This window comes from Puma concolor, chromosome C2, assembly GCF_028749965.1.
Source record: "Puma concolor isolate L17-30 chromosome C2, mPumCon1.1.hap2, whole genome shotgun sequence".
Taxonomy (NCBI): Eukaryota; Metazoa; Chordata; class Mammalia; order Carnivora; family Felidae; genus Puma; species Puma concolor.
This window is the reverse complement of record NC_141675.1, coordinates 75,427,929-75,446,730: the sequence shown is the minus strand read 5'-3', so window position 1 is coordinate 75,446,730 and position 18,802 is coordinate 75,427,929. Positions and strand designations below refer to the sequence as shown.

The 18,802-nt window shown below is 46.1% G+C and overlaps 2 protein-coding genes across 2 annotated transcripts in view; both read left to right on the top strand.

The window, feature by feature from the left end:
• MCF2L2 (MCF.2 cell line derived transforming sequence-like 2) overlaps positions 1 to 9,431 on the top strand; it is a 267,461-nt gene extending 258,030 nt beyond the window's left edge. Inside the window, exons 26-27 of the mRNA XM_086674819.1 lie at positions 8,646 to 8,734; positions 9,134 to 9,431. Of these exons, the coding sequence (XP_086530945.1) occupies positions 8,646 to 8,734; positions 9,134 to 9,247 (203 nt within the window). The 3' untranslated portion in view covers positions 9,248 to 9,431. The remainder of the gene's footprint in view (positions 1 to 8,645; positions 8,735 to 9,133) is intronic.
• Positions 9,432 to 12,472: 3,041 nt separating this feature from the next.
• LAMP3 (lysosome associated membrane protein 3) overlaps positions 12,473 to 18,802 on the top strand; it is a 51,256-nt gene continuing 44,926 nt past the window's right edge. The window contains exons 1-3 of the mRNA XM_086674817.1: positions 12,473 to 12,550; positions 14,650 to 14,756; positions 18,109 to 18,618. Of these exons, the coding sequence (XP_086530943.1) occupies positions 18,588 to 18,618 (31 nt within the window). The 5' untranslated portion in view covers positions 12,473 to 12,550; positions 14,650 to 14,756; positions 18,109 to 18,587. The remainder of the gene's footprint in view (positions 12,551 to 14,649; positions 14,757 to 18,108; positions 18,619 to 18,802) is intronic.

Sequence of the window (18,802 nt, the reverse complement as noted above, 5' to 3'; positions counted from 1 at the left end):
CGACTTCGGCTCAGGTCATGATCTCGCGGTCGGTGAGTCCGAGCCCCGCGTTGGGCTGTGTGCTGACAGCTCAGAGCCTGGAGCCTGTTTCAGATTCTGTGTCTCCCTCTCTCTGACCCTCCCCCGTTCATGCTCTGTCTCTCTCTGTCTCAAAAATAAATAAACGTTAAAAAAATTTTTTTTAAAAATGAGCTATCAAGCCACAAAAAGACATGAGGAAATTTAAGTGCATATTGCTAAATGAAAGAATCCAGTTTGAAGATACATACTGTATGATTCCAACTATTTGACACTCTGGAGAAAACAAAACTATATAGAGACAGTAAAAAGATCAGTGGTTACCAGGGATTTGGGGAAGAGGGGATGAACAGGTTGAGCACAAAATTTTAGGGCCAGTGAAACTACTCTGTATATTATAATGGCAGACACATGACATTGCGCTTTTGTCAAAACCCACAGAACTATCCAACACAAAGAGTAAACCCTGATGTAACCTGTGGACTTTAGTTAATAATAATGTATCAGTATAGGTTCACTAATTGTAACAAATGTTCCACACTAATGTAACATGTTAATAATAGGAGATACTATGTAGGGAGTGAGTGTAGAGAGGTTATATGGGAACTCTATTTTCTGCTCAATTTTTCTGTAAACCTAAAACTGCTCTAAAGTCTATTCATTTTTTAATTAAAAAAAATCACACACAGTAATGTAATAGAGGCTGTTGACACCTTGCCCACATCCTTTTTACCAGGTGTGTGTACCCACTGTCCAGCCCTCAGCTGACCAGAGCTGTCTAGTCAGGAAATGCCTGAGAGGTTATGGCCTCCCACAGGGGCAGTTTATAGCCAGCCAATGACTAACTGATTCAGGGTACAAAAACCAGCCCTTCTGCCTCAAAGGAGACACGTGTAGCACCATCTATGCTCCAGGGTTTCCTAGGAGATCAGGCTGATGCTAGACTTGAGCTGAGCCCACATCTGCGCCTGGCGTCTTCCCTGCCCTGGCTTCTGTCCTCAGTGCTCTTACAGGTTTCCTCTGGAAGCCCTTTCTCCACAACTCTCTTGTGCAATCCGCTTCTGAGAAACCTAAGACACTACCAGCAGAGGTCCTAGAAAGGAAGGATGGGATTCTGGCATTAATAGGTCACTTGCCGGCCTGATGGCAGAGGACTCCATCTCTGTTGGTGGGTGGACTGTTGAAAGCCCTGGTCCCTGGTTTGTGGTAGCAGTTCAGTGGCTAAGATCTTCACCTGCGGTGACACCTGGGGTCAGATATAGGTGGACAGGGATGTACCAGTTGGTGCGATGTCTCTAGTATTTGGGAAGTTTGGGGGAAATATTAAGTATCAGGAGCATAGAAGTGGGAGGCTATTGCTAAGCACCACTGATGCACTGAAGAGAGTGAAGAGAGTGACAGGATCAGATTAACCACCAGTTTAAAGCCCAATATAAGAATGAACCTCCTTGCCAGCGTTCAGGCCCTCATCTTCTACAGCATGGCTGTGTGTGGGAGAAGGATGAATTCTCAGCCCAGGCAATCTGCTACCTAATCATTTTGGGCTCCTAGTGCTAGTAGATGAGCAAGCAAGTCAGGCCCTGGTAGGGAAAATGTGGGACTCTAAAACTTGTGATGAGGATATCTAGGTATATGCCCCTTGTCCCCCTGGGCTGGCGTAAGTGTCCCACCAGCCCCCCCCCCCCTTGTTGGGAATCAGACCCTTCTTACCCCCAAGATTATGCAGAAGTTGCAGATGGGACATACAAGGCGATGCTTACCCTTCCTTCTCAGGATGCGTCCCCACCTTCCTTCCAGGATAATGATTAGCATCTAATTATAACATGATCTGACTGGGGGAGAGGCACAAGATCCATAGACTTAAGCTCAAAATGTGAGGATCTTTGTATCATTTTCATACCTACTAGAGAATATCAGTTGCAGAAAAGGTGCCAGACAACTACACCGCCTGGATGACTTGGCCAGCAGGTGTCAGCCGCTTTTTCCTCGGCACCCCAGCACCTGCACGGTGGGCTGATAAATAGAGAGAAGCCTTTGCAGCAGAGTCAGAAGCTATGCATGGGCCCAGCAGCATGGGCTCCTTGTCATCAAGACTGATGTAGCTCCTGCCACTGTCGACTGTCCAGCTGGCCAGCACAGATTGACGCTGAGCTCCCAGATGGATATTATCCAACTATATATACTATAAAGTTATTCCATAACTTTGCTTAGAATGGAGAGACTCAGCTGTGGGCGTATGATCACAGGACCGACCTACTGGTCCTACCCCATTTAGAAGCTGCCAGCCAGATAGAGCCATGGAATAGCCTCTTGAAGGCAAAGATGAGCAACGGTTTGTTTAAGCATGACACTGCGGGGTCAGGGTGCTAAATCTTCAGGATGCAGTATGCACCTTAAACCAATGGCCATTTTATGGCACTGTGCCTCAATAGGCAGAATATATGAAATCTGGGAGCCAGGAGGTCAAATGAGTTGTGCCCTTATCATTATCATGCTCTAGTGACTTGCACAAGGTATTTGTCCTCATCTCTGCAACTTTAGTCTCAGTGAGTCTCAAGGCCTATTCCCAAGGCAGGGAATCTCCACCAGGGGACATAGTAAGAGTCCTACTTCACTTTAATGTGCGCCACCTACTGCTGCAATTGGTCCTTAGGTTGTACTTTTGTCATCCTCTCCCTCCCACTCATTCTACATACCCCTTCCTTCTCCTCTTCTGCTGGTTGCATGCACAGTGGGTGTCCCAGACTCTTGTCTGACTATTGTTCTTTTACTCACTCACGTAGAGTTACAGCTGGGTGTGGAAGTATTGGAGGATGTCCCAGTGGATCACCTAAGCACCAGACACATTCCTCTCTGCCTCTGTTAGGCAGCCTGATCTCCTAATGATGATTAGGGCCAATTGTTTCCTCCAGTGCAAGCCTGAGGGGTGGAATGCTAGGACTCCTCATGCTAGTAGTGGTAAGGCCTGGACAGGGCAAGGCAGTGAGGTGGGAACCTCTTAGAACCTAAGCAATTTCAAGGTGAGACAGTCACAAAATAGAGGAGTCTGCTTTTTCTGGTGCTATTGGCTAACATAAAGGAGCTAAGCTCCAACGGTATTTTACTAGCCAGAATCACACTGAAATTTTTGAATTCTGAATTCTATTTTATCCCTGATTTTCTGAGTCCTGGACATTGAAAGATATGTAAAATGAGAATAACCATTGTGCCACAAAGGTAACAGAGGTAGAGTCTGTCTGCTAGCCCTTAGCCATAGGCCCCTGTGCAGACATAACTGTGGGTCTGGTTCCCTCAGGGTCTTGGGGTGGAGGGGAGACTGCTTTAATACCTGTGAGCCATTTAGTGTAGTACATAAGGGTTGTTTGCTGATTTGGGGGAATTTCCTTTTAGGCCTAGATAATTGATTATATTATTATTTAAAATTTTTTCATGTACTCTTATGATAAAGAAAATAAGGTATAGCAAACAGTCTTCTCTGGTGAGATTGTGGGTTATTTCAGATAACTGACCAATCATTTTTTTAATTTTTAAAAAATACTTATTTTGAGAGAGAGAGAGAGAGAGAGAGAGAGAGAGAGTGAGTTGGTTGAGCATCTGACTTTGGCTCGGGTCATGATCTCACAGTTCACAAGTTTGAACCCAGCATCAGGCTCACTGCTGTCAGTGCAAAGCCTGCTTCAGGTCCTCTGTCCCCCTCTCTTTGGCACCCCCCCCCCCCCACTCATGCTCACTCTCTCTCTCAAAAATAAACACTTCTTAAAGGTAAGTATTACAAGTTTCATTTTCTGATAAAAATAATACATATGTATATTAAACAAAATTTAGAATGTAATGCAGAAAAGTACAAAATGCAAATCACACATAACTGGAAATAACCACTGTAAATATTTTACTCTAAACTTTTTGTCTATAGAAATGCATATTTAAAAAAATTGGAGCCATACTACACAGATTAGCGGTCTTTATATTTCCATCTTCTTGAAAAATTCCTATTAAATTTTTGGTGTAATGGATAAGCCTTGACAAAACCCAACTAGACACATCAGCTCCTCCTACCACCCACCTGTGGGCCTGTTCCAACCCAGAACATCTGATGGCAGCTGATTGCTGAGCTGGGGGTTGTTTCCTTGTTCTGAAGTGTCTTTGAACCCAGCTCCTAGCAGCTCTGAAAGTCCCAAGACAACAAGCTCAGACTGCCCTAGAAGTTGGCAAGGATTCTGACAACAGAAAACACACTTTTAAAACAAAACAAAACAAAACAAAACAAAAAAAAGGTGCTTTGAGAATGTGTGCAGCCTGAAAGTAATTAATTGAATGCATAGCAGTGATTTCCTTCCTCTTGGCCAAAGGCAGATTTGCAAAGGAAATGGGCACTTCAGATACAGACCAACTTCAATGTTTACATAATTTACACTCTGGGCCACCAAGCAGAAAGATCCTAATCCAGCTTAGTACCTGTGGAAACAACCTGGAGATCTCTTCTGTTGTGAGCTGTGGAGAGCAACTGGGATGGTTTAGGCATAAAGTGACCCCATGGGTTAACTCCCAGAAGGCAGAGAAGGAGCTTAGCAGCACAGCACAATGGTTAAGGGCTCACAGCTCAAACCCAGCTCTATGTCTTTGGATGAATTACTTTACTTCTTTGTGCCCCCAGGTAAAAATGATGTACTTTAGTTCACATGATAGAGGTGGTCCTTAAAAAGTTTTTGCATAATTGTAAGGGATAGGGAAAAATCTAGTTTGAAACAAAATAAAAATAGTTTGCCCATTTGAAATCAATGGGTAAGAGCTGCCTCTGAACTAGTGGGATCTACAATGGTCCCATCGTGCCATCCAGTGGACAGAAAGGGGAAAGGCGTGATTTTATCTTCCAAATTTGTAATTTACCAAAAACATGTATATTGAAGAGGATAATTTCAACTCACCAATAGATTCACTTGTTAATAAATTTCATTCCATTTTTAGGGTGTGCCTCAGTGGCTCAGTTGGTTAAGCATCCAGCTTGATTTCAGTTTGTACATCATCTCACATTGGTGGGTTCGAGCCCTGCGTTAGGCTTCATGCTGGGCTCCACACTGCCCATGGAGCCTGCTTAGGATTGTCCCTCTCACCTCTGCCTCTGCCCCCCCCCCCCAATACATACATACATACATAAATTTCATTCCATTTTAAAACCAAAATAAAAGATCAGAAGTCTAAACACTAAGTGCTAAAACTAAATTCCCAAAACCAGTTAGGATATGTGATGTATGCTAGAAAGATCATCCACTGAAGGAAAACGGAATACACACCAGTCCTTACTAGCATGAATTTTTACAGCCCACCTTCCCCATTCTTCGTATCTCTCTGTCTCTGCCAACACTCTTTATGCTTATTCTGGTATGTGGACCAGGAGAACCACAGAGACTCAAAGTGTCTTCTCAACACATAACTAGAACTTGACTGGTACCAGAGCCATTCTGCTCATTTTTCAAGAATGCAACTGTCACTTAAAATTTTGCTGATATCAAATTGAGTATTTTTCAAGGGCCTGTGTGTTTGGTTTGGGTTTTCATGTGTGTGTGTGTGTGTGTGTGTGTGTGTGTGTGTGTGTACTCTGTGTTTCCTTTTAAAGCCATTTATTACCTCTATAATTTGTTTCTTCCCCCAGATATTTATGAGGGTGAAGACAATAGCAAACAAATCTCCCCCAAACATGAGTAGTAATAGCATACTTGGAGTACCAAGAGCTGTTCTGAGACCTTCTCTTTGGTATTATTGTAATCACTATTAACAGTAATCATAACAGGTGTTATTTATTAAATTCCTAAGAGGTACCAGACATTTTACTTTATAAACCTTTTTGCTAATCCTTATATCAAAGCTGTGATAGATATTATTATCCCCATTTTTACAGACAAGAAAAGATGCTCAGAGAGGTTAAGTGACTTACCCCAGATCACACAGCTAGTGAGTGGGTGGCAAAGTCAGAACTGCACTCGGTCTCACTGACTCCAAAGCCCCTGCTCCTGCCACTGGGCAGAGGGTCTTTCCTTTATTCACTCATATGACCTGCCAGACCCTGAGCCCAAGATTCTGGGGTCTCCATAGTGCTGTCACCGCTATAGTACCTAAGACCCCTAGGAGCCCATGGCCAGTGGATCCAGGAGGAAGGGATTAAATACGCGAATGACAAAGATATAGCAAAACTCATCCTGTGAGCTGCACTTTCGGCCCCAACATTTCCAGCTTTGACTGAAGGACGTTCTCCAAGGCTTGCGGGTCCTGAGAATTCTGAGCTCCTTCCAGGAGCCTCGGGGGATGCTGGGCGAATAGGGTATAGTCACTGCTGCCACGGGCCCCAGGGCCCAAGGGGGAGACGAGTGAGGGCTCACCCAGAGCAGCTGCGGGCTGTGTCAGAAGAAACTGTCCCTCGAAGGGTCTTGTTGTGAGGGGATTGTTGTGACCCAACCACCTCCACAGCCCCTCTCCTCCTCTGTGTCCCAGAATAGAATGGGATAGAATAGAACACAACAGAATAAAGTAGAATAGAATAATAGCATAGAATAGATCAGATGAGGACATCATACCTGTAAGGGTAATATTGTTCCACAGTTTTCCTCTTAGAAATGTAGTCTGTGTGGACGCAATGTTGGCATGTCTAAGGAGTATGGAAAACTCTGGACTAAACTGACGGTGTCCTCCACCCTCACCTGGGGTACCCTGTGTGCTGACAGTCCCCAGCAGGGAGGGGGTATCTGGATATTGTCAGCGCTGGGAGGGTCGATTCTCTTTCCAGGCTCAGACAGATCCTTCCTGGAGGCAGGAAATGGCCCAGACGACCCTGAAATAATGCAGTCAATGTGTGGCCAAGTGTGTGAGAGGTCCTCTGTGCCAGCCCTGCGCCAGGCTGAAGACCCTGTCCCCCTGCGGCAGGGCCCCCAGGAGGGAGAGGAAAGCAGCCACCAGTGCCTGGTCATCACTTTACCCCAGGTGCCACTTACTGTGGAGTGGCTGGAACTGGCTGTCAGGTCTCCCAGTTCCCACATTGTCCCCCAGCCCTGCCAGCCCCAGGCCCTGAGTGCTCCATGGTTGCCAGAGGCCTCAGAGCCCGGCCTCACCCCTGGCCTCCCAGTGGGTGGCTCTGGGGTCCCTGGCCACTACCCTTCACCCCACCCCAGCCCTGCTGGCCTGGCTTTGTCTGGGACACTGAGGCCACAGCCCCTGGAGACTCAACCCTTCTGTTCCCATGGTAGGTGGTCAAGGGCGAGTCTTCTCCATTCCTCCCTTACAGCCTTTCAGCAAGACTGCCATTCCTTGTCCTCACTGCCTGCTCTGGGCATCAGGGGATCGTGTTGGATGACCACCCTAAAGAGGAGTCTCTGGGCGTTACTGCAGATGTCCCTGAGTCACATCTGGAGGAGGGCGGTGGGAGCCAGTTTCTCCTCTGCCCTCTACCCCTCACCCCACCACTTCTGGGGACTGGAACTTAAAGCAAGTTTGCTGCAATCTGAGAACACTGTGTCCAGCTGCCTCAAAACCCTCCGGCACCAGGCAGGGTTCCTGGAGGCCTCCAGGAAAGGGCTGCCTGGCTGCTCCCAGTTTGGCTGGCACGGCCCCCCCCCACTTCTGCCCTGGGGAGAACCCTAGGCCCCAGAATGCAGCTTGGGGGTCCTCTGGGCAGCAGGTCAGGGAGCTCCCACTTGCGCACTTCCTGCTTGCTGACAGAACTGTGCCACTAACTCCAACTGTAGACTCCTTCAGCTCCCTCTTCTCATTTCCTGTGTCCAGAATGCCCTCACCCCCCATGCCCTGTCCACGCCCTTCAAGGCCATACCCTAACCCCTGCCCTTGAGTTGTCACCAAACAGAGACTTGGTCCTGCACTCAGATTCCTGCAAGATTGATTATTCCGTTGAAGCTCAGTGAGAGGTAAAGACAAGACTTGTAGAACCCAGCTGCAGTGCTTGCAGCCGAGGGAACATGGCCAAGTGATTATTCCTCTCTCATCCCAGTTTCTCATCTGTAAAATGGAGCTAAGGCCCTTAGAGGGCCATGTGAAGCTTAACTTTTGACAAACTGGCATCCCAGCAGGCACAGAGTAGGGTTCAGTGTTTGGTGGAGATTGCTGTTCCCCTCAGTGTCTTAGCCCCAGGCTCATGGCAGGTGCACAGTGGTGACTAATCGGTTTATCAGCTCATTGGAAGAGAGAGGCAGGATGTACTCACTCCTCTGATTTCCCATGGGAAGAGCAGTGACAGAGGCTACCAAAGAAATAGGAATCAGGGGCGAGAAAAGGGGGAAAAGAAGAGAGGGAAGAAGGGTGGAGGACAGGAAGGTTGTCAAGCACAAAAAGACTGACCGTTTTCTTGGAGGACCAGGAGTAGGGCTATGAACACCACGTAGACAGATCTTCTCGGGGTCATGGTTACAAATTTGAGCTGGAAAAGTGAACCTTAAGAGGACAGACCTCCACCTCCCACCCAGGTGAAGCCATCCAGGTCCTGGGAGAGCAGGAGTTAGAGATGGGGAGAAGAGGTTCACGGGGACAGGCACTGCCTCCTAGGACACCTGGCCACTGGCAGCAGAACGAATCCTCCCAGGCCCTCTCTTGCACAGCAGGTCAAATTCTTCCTTTCTTTCCCCAAGGCTGCTCCAGCAAGGAGTTTACCTCCATGGAAACCTTTGACCATCCCGAAGGTGCAGAAGATATGGAAAAGGAGAACAGTGCTCTGAGTGTAATTTATTTCCTTCTTATCTCCTTCATTTTCTCCCTCAATTCGATTTCACCAGCTTCTCCTGCCTCCTCTTTCTCTCCCCCTTCCATGTCCCTCCCCTTTTCGTGATGCCTACCCATAAGGACCAGGCCTAACCCAGGAAGCTGAGGTCACTGGCTCTGCGAAGTGTCTCAGACCCTCCCGGCCTGGCATGTCCCTCATCCCCATCTCCTTCGCATTGCTCTGGCTTCTGATCATAAATGTGGGGCTCCTGCCGGGACCCCAGTGACCCCTTGGGAGAACTAGGGTGGGCCCCAACCCGCCGGCGCCGGCGGGAATCACAGGTCGCGCCTGGCTTGGGCTTGGGCACTCCTCGGCCCTGCTAACTCTGAGGGTTCACCACTGTCCCCTCCCTTCCAGCTGTCCGGACTCTTCCAGTTGGACGACAGTTATGAAACGTGTTCCTCCAAATCTGTCCTGGAAACGGGAGAAAGCGTCCAGGGGAAAAAGGAAAGCGGCGATGAAGACGTTTGAGTGTGAAAGAGAAAGAACAAACAGTAAGCGAATCTGTTAGCCGTTGCTCCTCTGACTTTCTTCTTGGAATTTTAGGCCAACAAACACAACTAAGGAGAGCGCTGCGGTGCCCGCTGCCTTGCTCGGCCCTGCGGGGGACGCGACTAGTTTCCGGGCGAAAGCAGAGCGGGCGAGGGAACGATGCCGGCGCACCCCCTCCCCCGAGAACTGACACCGGTTCTAGAACACCGCGGCTCCCCCGCTCGGCCGGGCCGCCCCAAGCCGCCTCCATTCCGGGCCCGGCCTGCTGCGGACGTCGAGGGCCCGGCCCACCCTCCAGCGGGAAAGCAGCCAAGGGGCCGCCTCGGACCCTGCGGATCTGCAGCTGGGGTGGGGGTGGGGTGAGATAGGACCGCCTTCCAGAAGCCTGAGGAAGAGCCCACGGCCTGCCCGCGGAGGCCACCCTCCCGGCGAGGGCCGCTGAGAACCTGGGAGCTGCTCCACACGCGTCAGCGTTAGCCCTGGGGACTCGGCTCAGACGCCCGCGAACCTCGGGGCTGCCCCACACGCGCCTGCGCGAGTGCCAGGACTCGGTGCAGACACTCGCGAACCTCGGGGCTGCTCCCCACGCGCCTGCGCGAACGCCTGGACTCCGTGCAGACACCCGCGAACCTCAGGACTGCTCCCCAGGCGCCTGCGCGAGCGTTGGGACTCCGTGCAGACGCCCGCGAACCTCGGGGCTGCTTCATACGCGCCTGCGCGGGCGCCGGGACTAGCTGAAGCCGTCCGCGAACTTCGGGGCTGCTCCACACCGGCTTACTCGAGTGCCGGGATTTCGTGCAAACGCCCGCGACCCCCCGAGCTGCTCTGCCGCTCCTGCAGAGGTTAGCGGAGCCCAGTCCTGCGGGGTCCTGCCCAAGGTTTCTCAACGTTGGCATTTAGACTTTGGGGGCTGGATAATTCTTTGGGCGGGGTGGGGGGGAGGGGGGACTGCCTTGTCTAGTGTTTGGCAGCATCCCTGGCCTCTACCCACAGATGCCAGTAAAACCGCTCTCCCATCCACTCACCCAAATTATGACAATCAAAAATGCCTGAAGACATTGTCAGATTTTTCCTGGGATGGGAGTGGGGAGATTCGTTGAGAATCTCCTTTGCGAACCTTGGAAGAGCAGAAACTACAGAGGCAGCCCTGTGTTCTTCTCCCTAAATCACCAAAAGAATGTTCCTGTGGTGTTTGTGTTACTTTGTAACGGGATTGTATCCTTTCAGAGAGGGTTGGTTACAAATGTTAACGTCTGAGGTCGTTCGTTTTTAGATTTATTAGTTTTTAAATTAGTTTCAGTTATTTTTATTTTTGTTTTATTATTTTTCGTCTAATTTTATTTTTATTTATAGTTTTCTAGTTATTTAATTTTATAGTTTTAAAGTTATCTGTTTATAATTTTGTTTTCAGGGTTATTTAGTTTTTGAGTTATTCATTTTCAGTTTCTTGTATACAGTTATTTTAAGTTACACATTTCCAAATTAGCTCTAGAATTATTTTTAATTATCTTTACAATTATTAGTATTTGAGTTATTTACTTTTATAGTTATTCTTTTTTTTAGTTATTGGAATTTTCAAATTATTTTTAGTTTTTTATTGACTGCTAATAATTCACTGAAAGTTTTAGAATTATTTAAAATTATTTCCAGACAAAGTGTCTAAACTTTGTCTGGATATAACTAAAAAACTTTAGTTATTTTAGAGGTTTTTCCCTTGTTAGTTTTAGAGTTACTTATAGTCACACTTATTTTTTTCAGTTTAGATTTGGGGTTGTTTATTTTACATCCATTTATTTATGTTAGTTATTTGGTTTTAAATTATTTTATTTTCAGCTGTTGCATTTTTGAGCATTATATTTCCTGAATTTTTTATTTTCAGAGATTTGGACATATTTAGTTTTGATTTATTTTCGGTAACTTATTCTCCATTTCTTTTTAGTTACATCTTTGCCATTTAAAAATTTTTTTCTATTTTGTATTTTTACTTATTTTATTTTCAGATTTATTTTCAGAATTATTTACTATTAGAATTAGTCTAGGGGATCCAAACAAGAGAAAGACACAACAGCAGTTATTTTAACAGAGAGAATATAGTATAAGGAATTGTTACCCAGTTATTGGAGATTTTAACAGGAGAAAACGTGGTAATGTGAGATCATGGAGATGTTAGCCATAAGGAGCAGCTACCAGCCCACTGGCTGAAGGAGCAAAGGGAAGAGGTTGGATGGAGGTGGCCCACAGTCTGAGGGGGAGGTGCTGCCCCATGGGACAGGTGTCCCACGAGTCGGAATTTGGTCCAAGAGCTGGATGCAGAACTCTCCATAGAGGGTGCTGCCAGCTGGTGCTGGAGTCTCTGAAGGCGGGGTGATGAGGCTGCTTGTGGAAGTGTTGGGAAAATGGCAAAGGGCAGCTACTGGAATCAGCTGTTGCTCTCAGCGTGAAGAGCAGTTGCCAGGGGGACGCTGGCAGGAAGTCAGCACACGGGGTCGCTCTCGCCTCCTTGGTCCTCCCATCAGTCTGCCCTATTGGCCAAAGCTGACAGGGAGCAAGCTGGCAAAGGAGGTGAGTGGCCCTGGGGGCACAAAGCTGAGACTAGAAGGATGGCTGAAAGCTGAGAAATATGGCAAATAAGCAACCCACTGAGCTCTGGAGTTGTTTACTTTTAGAGTATTAGTTTTGAATTTAGTTAGTTTGGGAATTGTTGTGGTGATTTGATTTCAACTTTTCACTGGACATGGGATCTAGCTAAGTTTTTGGTCCCCTGATTTGTTTCCAAAATGGAGTGGGAACTTTTTTCTTAAACACCTGAGGACTGTCTCCCATGTGACTTAAGAAAATAGTTCTAGAATTCAAGAAAACAAAAATAAGTGTCTCACTGTGCTCATAAAGAAGCCCTTGGACTTTCATGGCCAAAAAAGGGCAGAGACTAAGGGACGGACTATCAGGGAAAGGCTCTTCACAATTGTCCAGCAGAGTGTTCTTTGAAAGTTTTGAGAAAGTTATGTTGTGGAGCTACTCTCTTGTGCCCCTTTCCTAATGACAAAGTATCTTTCTTGATGGAATGTGTTTCAAATTTGTAGACTACAATATTCATTATTTGCACACTAAAATAAAGTTCTTCCCAAACCTATAGGAAATCTTATTTCCTTCTACTTGCATTATTTTCCAACCTACATTGTTCCATTTATTTATTTGTTTGTTCATCCTACTCAACACCTATTTCCTGAGCACCCCTGTCCTCAAGAAGGTGTTGGCATCAGAAGAGACCACGGAGGCATGAAGGTGAGTGAGAAACTCTCAGTGCAGTTGAGGGAGACAGATGTGGAAACAGATCATCACAACACAGTGTGACAAATACTATGGGGCACAGAACCCTGCCACTGACTTCCTGATGTAGTCAGGGATGGGCTGACATCTGAGCTGGTCTCCTGGAGCAAGCGTTTTCTCCAAGTGGAGAAGGAGAAGGATATCCTGGTCATGCATAGGCACGGAGGCACAGAGGAGGGATGCATGGCAGAGAGAATGCATTGACAGAGGCCACTGGGCCACAGGGTTCAGAAAGTCCCTGGTGCTTGACAGGTAGGACCTCATTTGGTCCTCACAGCCAGTCTGCAAGAGAGTAGGGAGCGACATCAGGAGTCAGTGCTCTTCCTGATCTTAGGGTTCCAACCACAGCTTACAAGATCCTCTGACTTGTCATTCCTGGAATTGTTCATCTCATTCCTGGCTTTATCCTTGGTCCATTCACTCCTTCCCACTTACTCTTGGAGGTGAGTGCCTCCCTCTTCTATCTTTTGATTCCTGCTTCTTAAACATCCGTGGGGAGGGAGGAGGGTTGAGACCAGCCAGCTGTGAAGTGCAGGTGACTCCAGCTGCAGAGGAGGCAGAGTAGAGCAGAGCCCCCACGGGTCTCTTAGGGGAGTTCTGCAGACCAGCACCGTGGGAACTGAGCTCTTGTCGAACCAATCATAGCCTGTAACTGCATTCAGCACCCCTTGAAAGTTTGTGAGGATGCCTTCCCAAAGTGGGGAACCCACTTCAGATCCAGCCCAAGCTTGTGAATCAATAGAGAGCTTTTTTTTTTCAACTTTTTTTTTTTTTGGCGGGGGGGGGGGGGGGGGGGACAGAGAGAGACATAGCATGAACGGGGGAGGGGCAGAGAGAGAGGGAGACACAGAATCGGAAACAGGCTCCAGGCTCCGAGCCATCAGCCCAGAGCCTGATGCAGGGCTCGAACTCATGGACCACGAGATCGTGACCTGGCTGAAGTCGGACGCTTAACCGACTGCGCCACCCAGGCGCCCCAATAGAGAGCTTTTAAAGCACACAGAGCCCTTTGCTGCATTAACAGCACTGGACATGTCTGCAAGGTCAAAAGAAAGTATAGTCTTTCATGATCTATGATGGCATATTTTCACACTTTTTATAGAACACATTCATTCAGTCAGTCTTGAATACATTTCTCAGTGTACTTCTCTACTTTGCTCTCTCCGGTTGTCTTACCCATCACCATATCCGTTTCTCCGTGAGAACATGTAAGTACTGGGGCTGGACAGAAGAATCTTCTGGATTCTGACTATTAGAATAGTCAGAAAACGCATCACCTGGATCCTCTTAAACACTTTGACCGTTGACGAGCCCACTGCAGAGACAGCCCAAAGCTCTCCCAATCCTTTGGGCCCCGATCGTTTTCTGTATCTACAAAAGCAGCCACCCTCGCTGGTGCTGGCAGAGCTCAAAATGCCCAGACCTCCCAGGCCTCACGTGAGGAGCCTCTCCACAAATCCTGCATCACAGGTGGGCGACAGAGGAGCCATTTCAGTTCCGGACATCATTGCTGATGCTGCCCCCAGGTGCTTCATGGTAGCCAGCTGTGACTTTCCACTCTGGCTTCTTTGCCTAAGCCCCACACAGCTGCTCTGCTTATCGGTGTCCTCTGAGAGAAACAAGAAAAAAAGTGGCTCTTTTATGAGTGACACTTATGTCATCTGTCTATTTGAGTCAACGGAAAAGAATTCAAAACCATCAGATAAAATCTTGCAGCCACGTTGCACTAGTTATTCAATTCATTTATAGCTTTATAGTGTTGCCTGTCGCCCACGAGAGGGATGCATTTCAACTTGTTGGTGAGGGGTGGGAATGCTATAGCCCTGGAGGAAAGTGCCCTGGCTGAAACCGTTCACTAAAAGCAGTCTGAGTCTGTGAAACCTGGCTGGAGTCTGAGTCTGCACTAAATACCAGCTGTGCCTTATCAAATAATGAGAGAAGTTCGAGATCCTTTAAACCAGCATTTCCCAGAGCATATTTTGCAAAGTAGGTGGAAGAGTGTAAGGGTTCGATAAGTTAATCTCACAATCAAAAAAAAATTTTTTTTTATGTAGGTTTCATGCCCAGCACAGAGCCTAACGCAGGGCCTGAACTCATGATCCTGAGATCGAGACCTGAGCTGAGATCAAGAGTCGGCCATCCAACTGGCCAAGCCATTCAGGTGCCCTGAAAAAAAATTTCTCTAACCTATTTTTAGAATACTACATATTCGATTTCTCATTTGGTTGATACGAGTTAGTGAATTAAAGGAACTGAGAACTCTTTCGTGAAGGAAGTCTGTACGTTTCTGTTAAACTCATGACTTCTCAGGGTGCCTCACTGGCTCATTTGGTAGAGCATGTGACTCGATCTCAGCTTCATGAGTTCAAGCCCTACATTGGCCATGGAGCCTACTTAAAAGCAGAAAACAAAAAACACTGCATGATTTCCCAAACTTAACTGACCACGGAATCCTTCTCTTTGTGGAACATAAAGAATATTTATGTCTCATGAAACAGTGTGGGTTATGTGTGTAGGCTGCTCTGCTCCACACAGTCATTTGGTGTCCCAGGTTCCTTCCTTCTGATGTTTCCTTGGGAACCTAGCTGGGAAGCTGTTGCCCAACCACAGCTTTTTTCTTTTTAATGTTTATTTATTTATTTTGAGAGAAAGCATGAGCGCAGGGGAGGGACAGAGAAAAAGGGAGAGAAAGAATCCCAAGCAGGCTCCACACTGACAATGCATAGCCTGACGTGGGGCTGGAACTCACAAACTATGAGACCATGACCTAAGCTGAGATCGAGTCAGACGCTGAACTGATTGAGCCATCCACGTGTCCCCCAACTACAGCTTTGACAACTTTGTGTCACTGTCACTTACCAGCCTGAAGTAAAGCAGGGACTAGAATCCATGTCCTCTAACCCCTAGGCTAGGATTCTATTACCACACTAGCTTTTGCTTACTCAGTCGACATGTTTCAAGTGTCTCTAGTGTTCCAGGTTTACTATCAGAGAAAACAGAAAACACAGCACCAATTCTCTATAAAATATTTGTCAATTGCATCTTTAATCTGGTAGCATTCTTTATGTATGGGTAAACTTTCAAAAATGGCTATTAAAGTAGCAAAAATTATAGGTTTATATCATAGTATTTTAATTTACCAGAGAACACATACTATGGGAATAAACAAACATTAGAGGAACAGAGTTGAGAATCTAGAAATGGACCGAGATACATCTCAGAATTTAAAGCATGAAAAAAGGCATTTCAAATTAGTTCTGAACAAAGAAGATGAATTGTGTGTGAAAGTGGTGCTGGGACCACTGTATAGCAGTTTGGGGGCGGGGGGGGGGAGGGAGGATAAGCCCTTAAAACTATTCATATTGTTCAATTATGTGACTTAAAGAAATCATGCAAGTCAAAACGTTTAAAAATGATTTTGAATAGAGTAAAGCTTTTCTAGGCAAAAACAAAAACCAGAAGCTACAAAAGAAAATCTTGACAATTCAGACTACACAAGAGGCAAAAACAAATATAGAAAAAAAGAACAATTAAAGATTCAAAACAAATACATTTTCAAAACATGGGCATAAAACTTATTTTCCATGATATATAAAGAGCTTTTACAAATCAGCAACAATAATAGAAACAATGGACAAAGGACACAAATATACACAGAAAAAGAAATTCAAGGGGCACCTGGGAGGCTCAATCGATTAAGCATCCTACTCTTTATTTGGACTCAGGTCATGATCTCATAGATTGTTGGTTTGAGCCCCACATCTGTGCTGACAGCCAGAGCCTGCCTGGAATTCTCTGTCTCCCTCTCTCTGCTCCTCCCCCCACCAGAATAAATAAATAAACTTAAAAAAAAAAAAGAAATTCAAAATCCAACAAATACATGAAAAGAAGCAAAACAATGATACTCATTTCTCGTTACCAGACTGTCCAGCATTTAAAACTCTGATAATAGTATCGGAGAAGATACAAAAAAAACGAGCACTCTCAGACTGTTGGTAAGAATGTAAATTAGTACTAGCTTTTTAAAAGACAATTTTTATTTTTATTTTTTTTTTCAACGTTTATTTATTTTTTTTTGGGGGGGGACAGAGAGAGACAGAGCATGAACGGGGGAGGGGCAGAGAGAGAGGGAGACACAGAATCGGAAACAGGCTCCAGGCTCCAGGCTCCGAGCCATCAGCCCAGAGCCCGTCGCGGGGCTCGAACTCACGGACCGCGAGATCGTGACCTGGCTGAAGTCGGACGCTTAACCGACTGCGCCACCCAGGCGCCCCTAAAAGACAATTTTTAATAGCTTTCAACATTTTAAAATATGTATATGACTTGATCTAGCAATTCCACTTCTAGGAATTCATTTTAATGATATATTCATACAAATGAACAAGTGGTACAGGTGTTCATTTTAACACTACTTTTAACAGGAAAACAAGCAGTGAGAGATAGGGAACACCCTAAGTGTCTGTGATAGTGTTAAAATTTATCCCCAAACTGATACTCCTGTCTTCAAAGAGCAGAGTCCAATTACCCTCCCTTTGAGTGTGGGCTGTACTAATGATCCTGATAAATAGAATGTGGTGGAAGTGATGGTAATTGATTTTTCACACTGGGTGCTAAAAAGCATTTTGGCTTCTTCCTCATTCTCTCTCTTGGATTACTCACTGTGGAAGAAGTGAGCTACCACACTGAGAGGACAGTGAGGCAGCTGTATGGAGAGACCCACGTAGCAGGAACTGAAGCCTCCTGCCAACAGTCATGAGCCACCCTGGAATTAGATCCTCCAGCCCTAGTCATGCCTTTAGATAACTGTAGCTCCATGTCTTAACTAAAACTTCATGAGAGACCCAGAGCCAGAAGAATTCAGCTAAGCTGCCCTTGAATTCATTACCAGAGGACCAGGAGACAATAGATGTTGTTTTCAAGTGCTAAGTTTTGGGGGGTAGTTTGCAAAGCAAAAAGAGATAACAAATGTATTACATAATAAAAAGCTGGTTAATAAAGTATCATACTGGCATACAAGCAAACTCTATGCAGTTTTTAAAAGTAATGTTTTCTGCTTGAGATGTAGGAAACTATAAAGAGCACCATCCTCATACTTACAAGATCAAAAAATCTGGAAAATATGCAGATTCACTTTTCTTGGACCCATGAAAGAGCTCAGTTCATAGGGCAACCACATGACCTGAAATCTAAGAAAAGGCACCCACAAAGAGAGATGGGGCTCAAGCCCTTGCTTACCTGAAGCAGGCACTGCTATACACTAGCAGGGAGAATTTAGTTAATGGCCTAATATGGGCTTGCAAGAGAAAATGAAAACCCTGGGGGCCGCAGATACCATGGAAATTTGCATCCACTTGCAAACTTTTTCCAATAACCCCACTGGGCACTCACAAAAATGATTAGCAAAAGTCCTAAGAAAGCAACCCTCCCGTCACAGACCAGGAGAGGGGAATATCAGTTGCTGTAGAAAAGGCATGCAACTATGCTCAGAACCTATTTCCTTATCTTTCCTACAGAACAAAAGCAGAACCAAGTGCTGAAGGAAGGGCAATAAACACAGCCTTAGAAGGCTGATAAATCCAAATGGAACTGAGGAAAGACAACAGAATAAAAACCACATCTCTGATCCTGAGGGAGAGACAGGAATATGTGCCAGGTCCAGAACTGCTCATAGGGGGAGGAGAGAAACTTTGAAGATCACACACAGCCTCCCACTCCAAGACCTGGGGGCATAGTCCCCGCATGACTGAGAATCAGAACAGAGCACTCACTCTCCAGCCCTCACCACCAGGCCAACTGACAAACATTGGCTAACAAGCAACAGTGGGATACTGCAGGAAGAGCCCAAGGTGCATGCTGAGAGAGGCTTTCTGACATATACCAGGGAAGACCTAAACTGAGGGTGGAGTGGACACGTCCATACCCTAAACACAGGTAACACTTGAGGAATTGGAAGTAACTATAGCAACAGCAGACCAAGGATCTACACAGAGGAATGAAGACTACAAGAAATCATAATCACATGAGTAAGTACAAAAGCTTTTTCCCCCTATTATTTATTTCTCTTTAAATGATGATTGATGGTTTAAATAAAAAATAACTATATGTTGTGGAGCTTATAATAAATGCAGAATTAAAATGTATGGCAACAATAGAACTGAGGCCAAGAGGGAAGAAGTTGAAGTATACTGTTGTAAGTTTCTATATTAT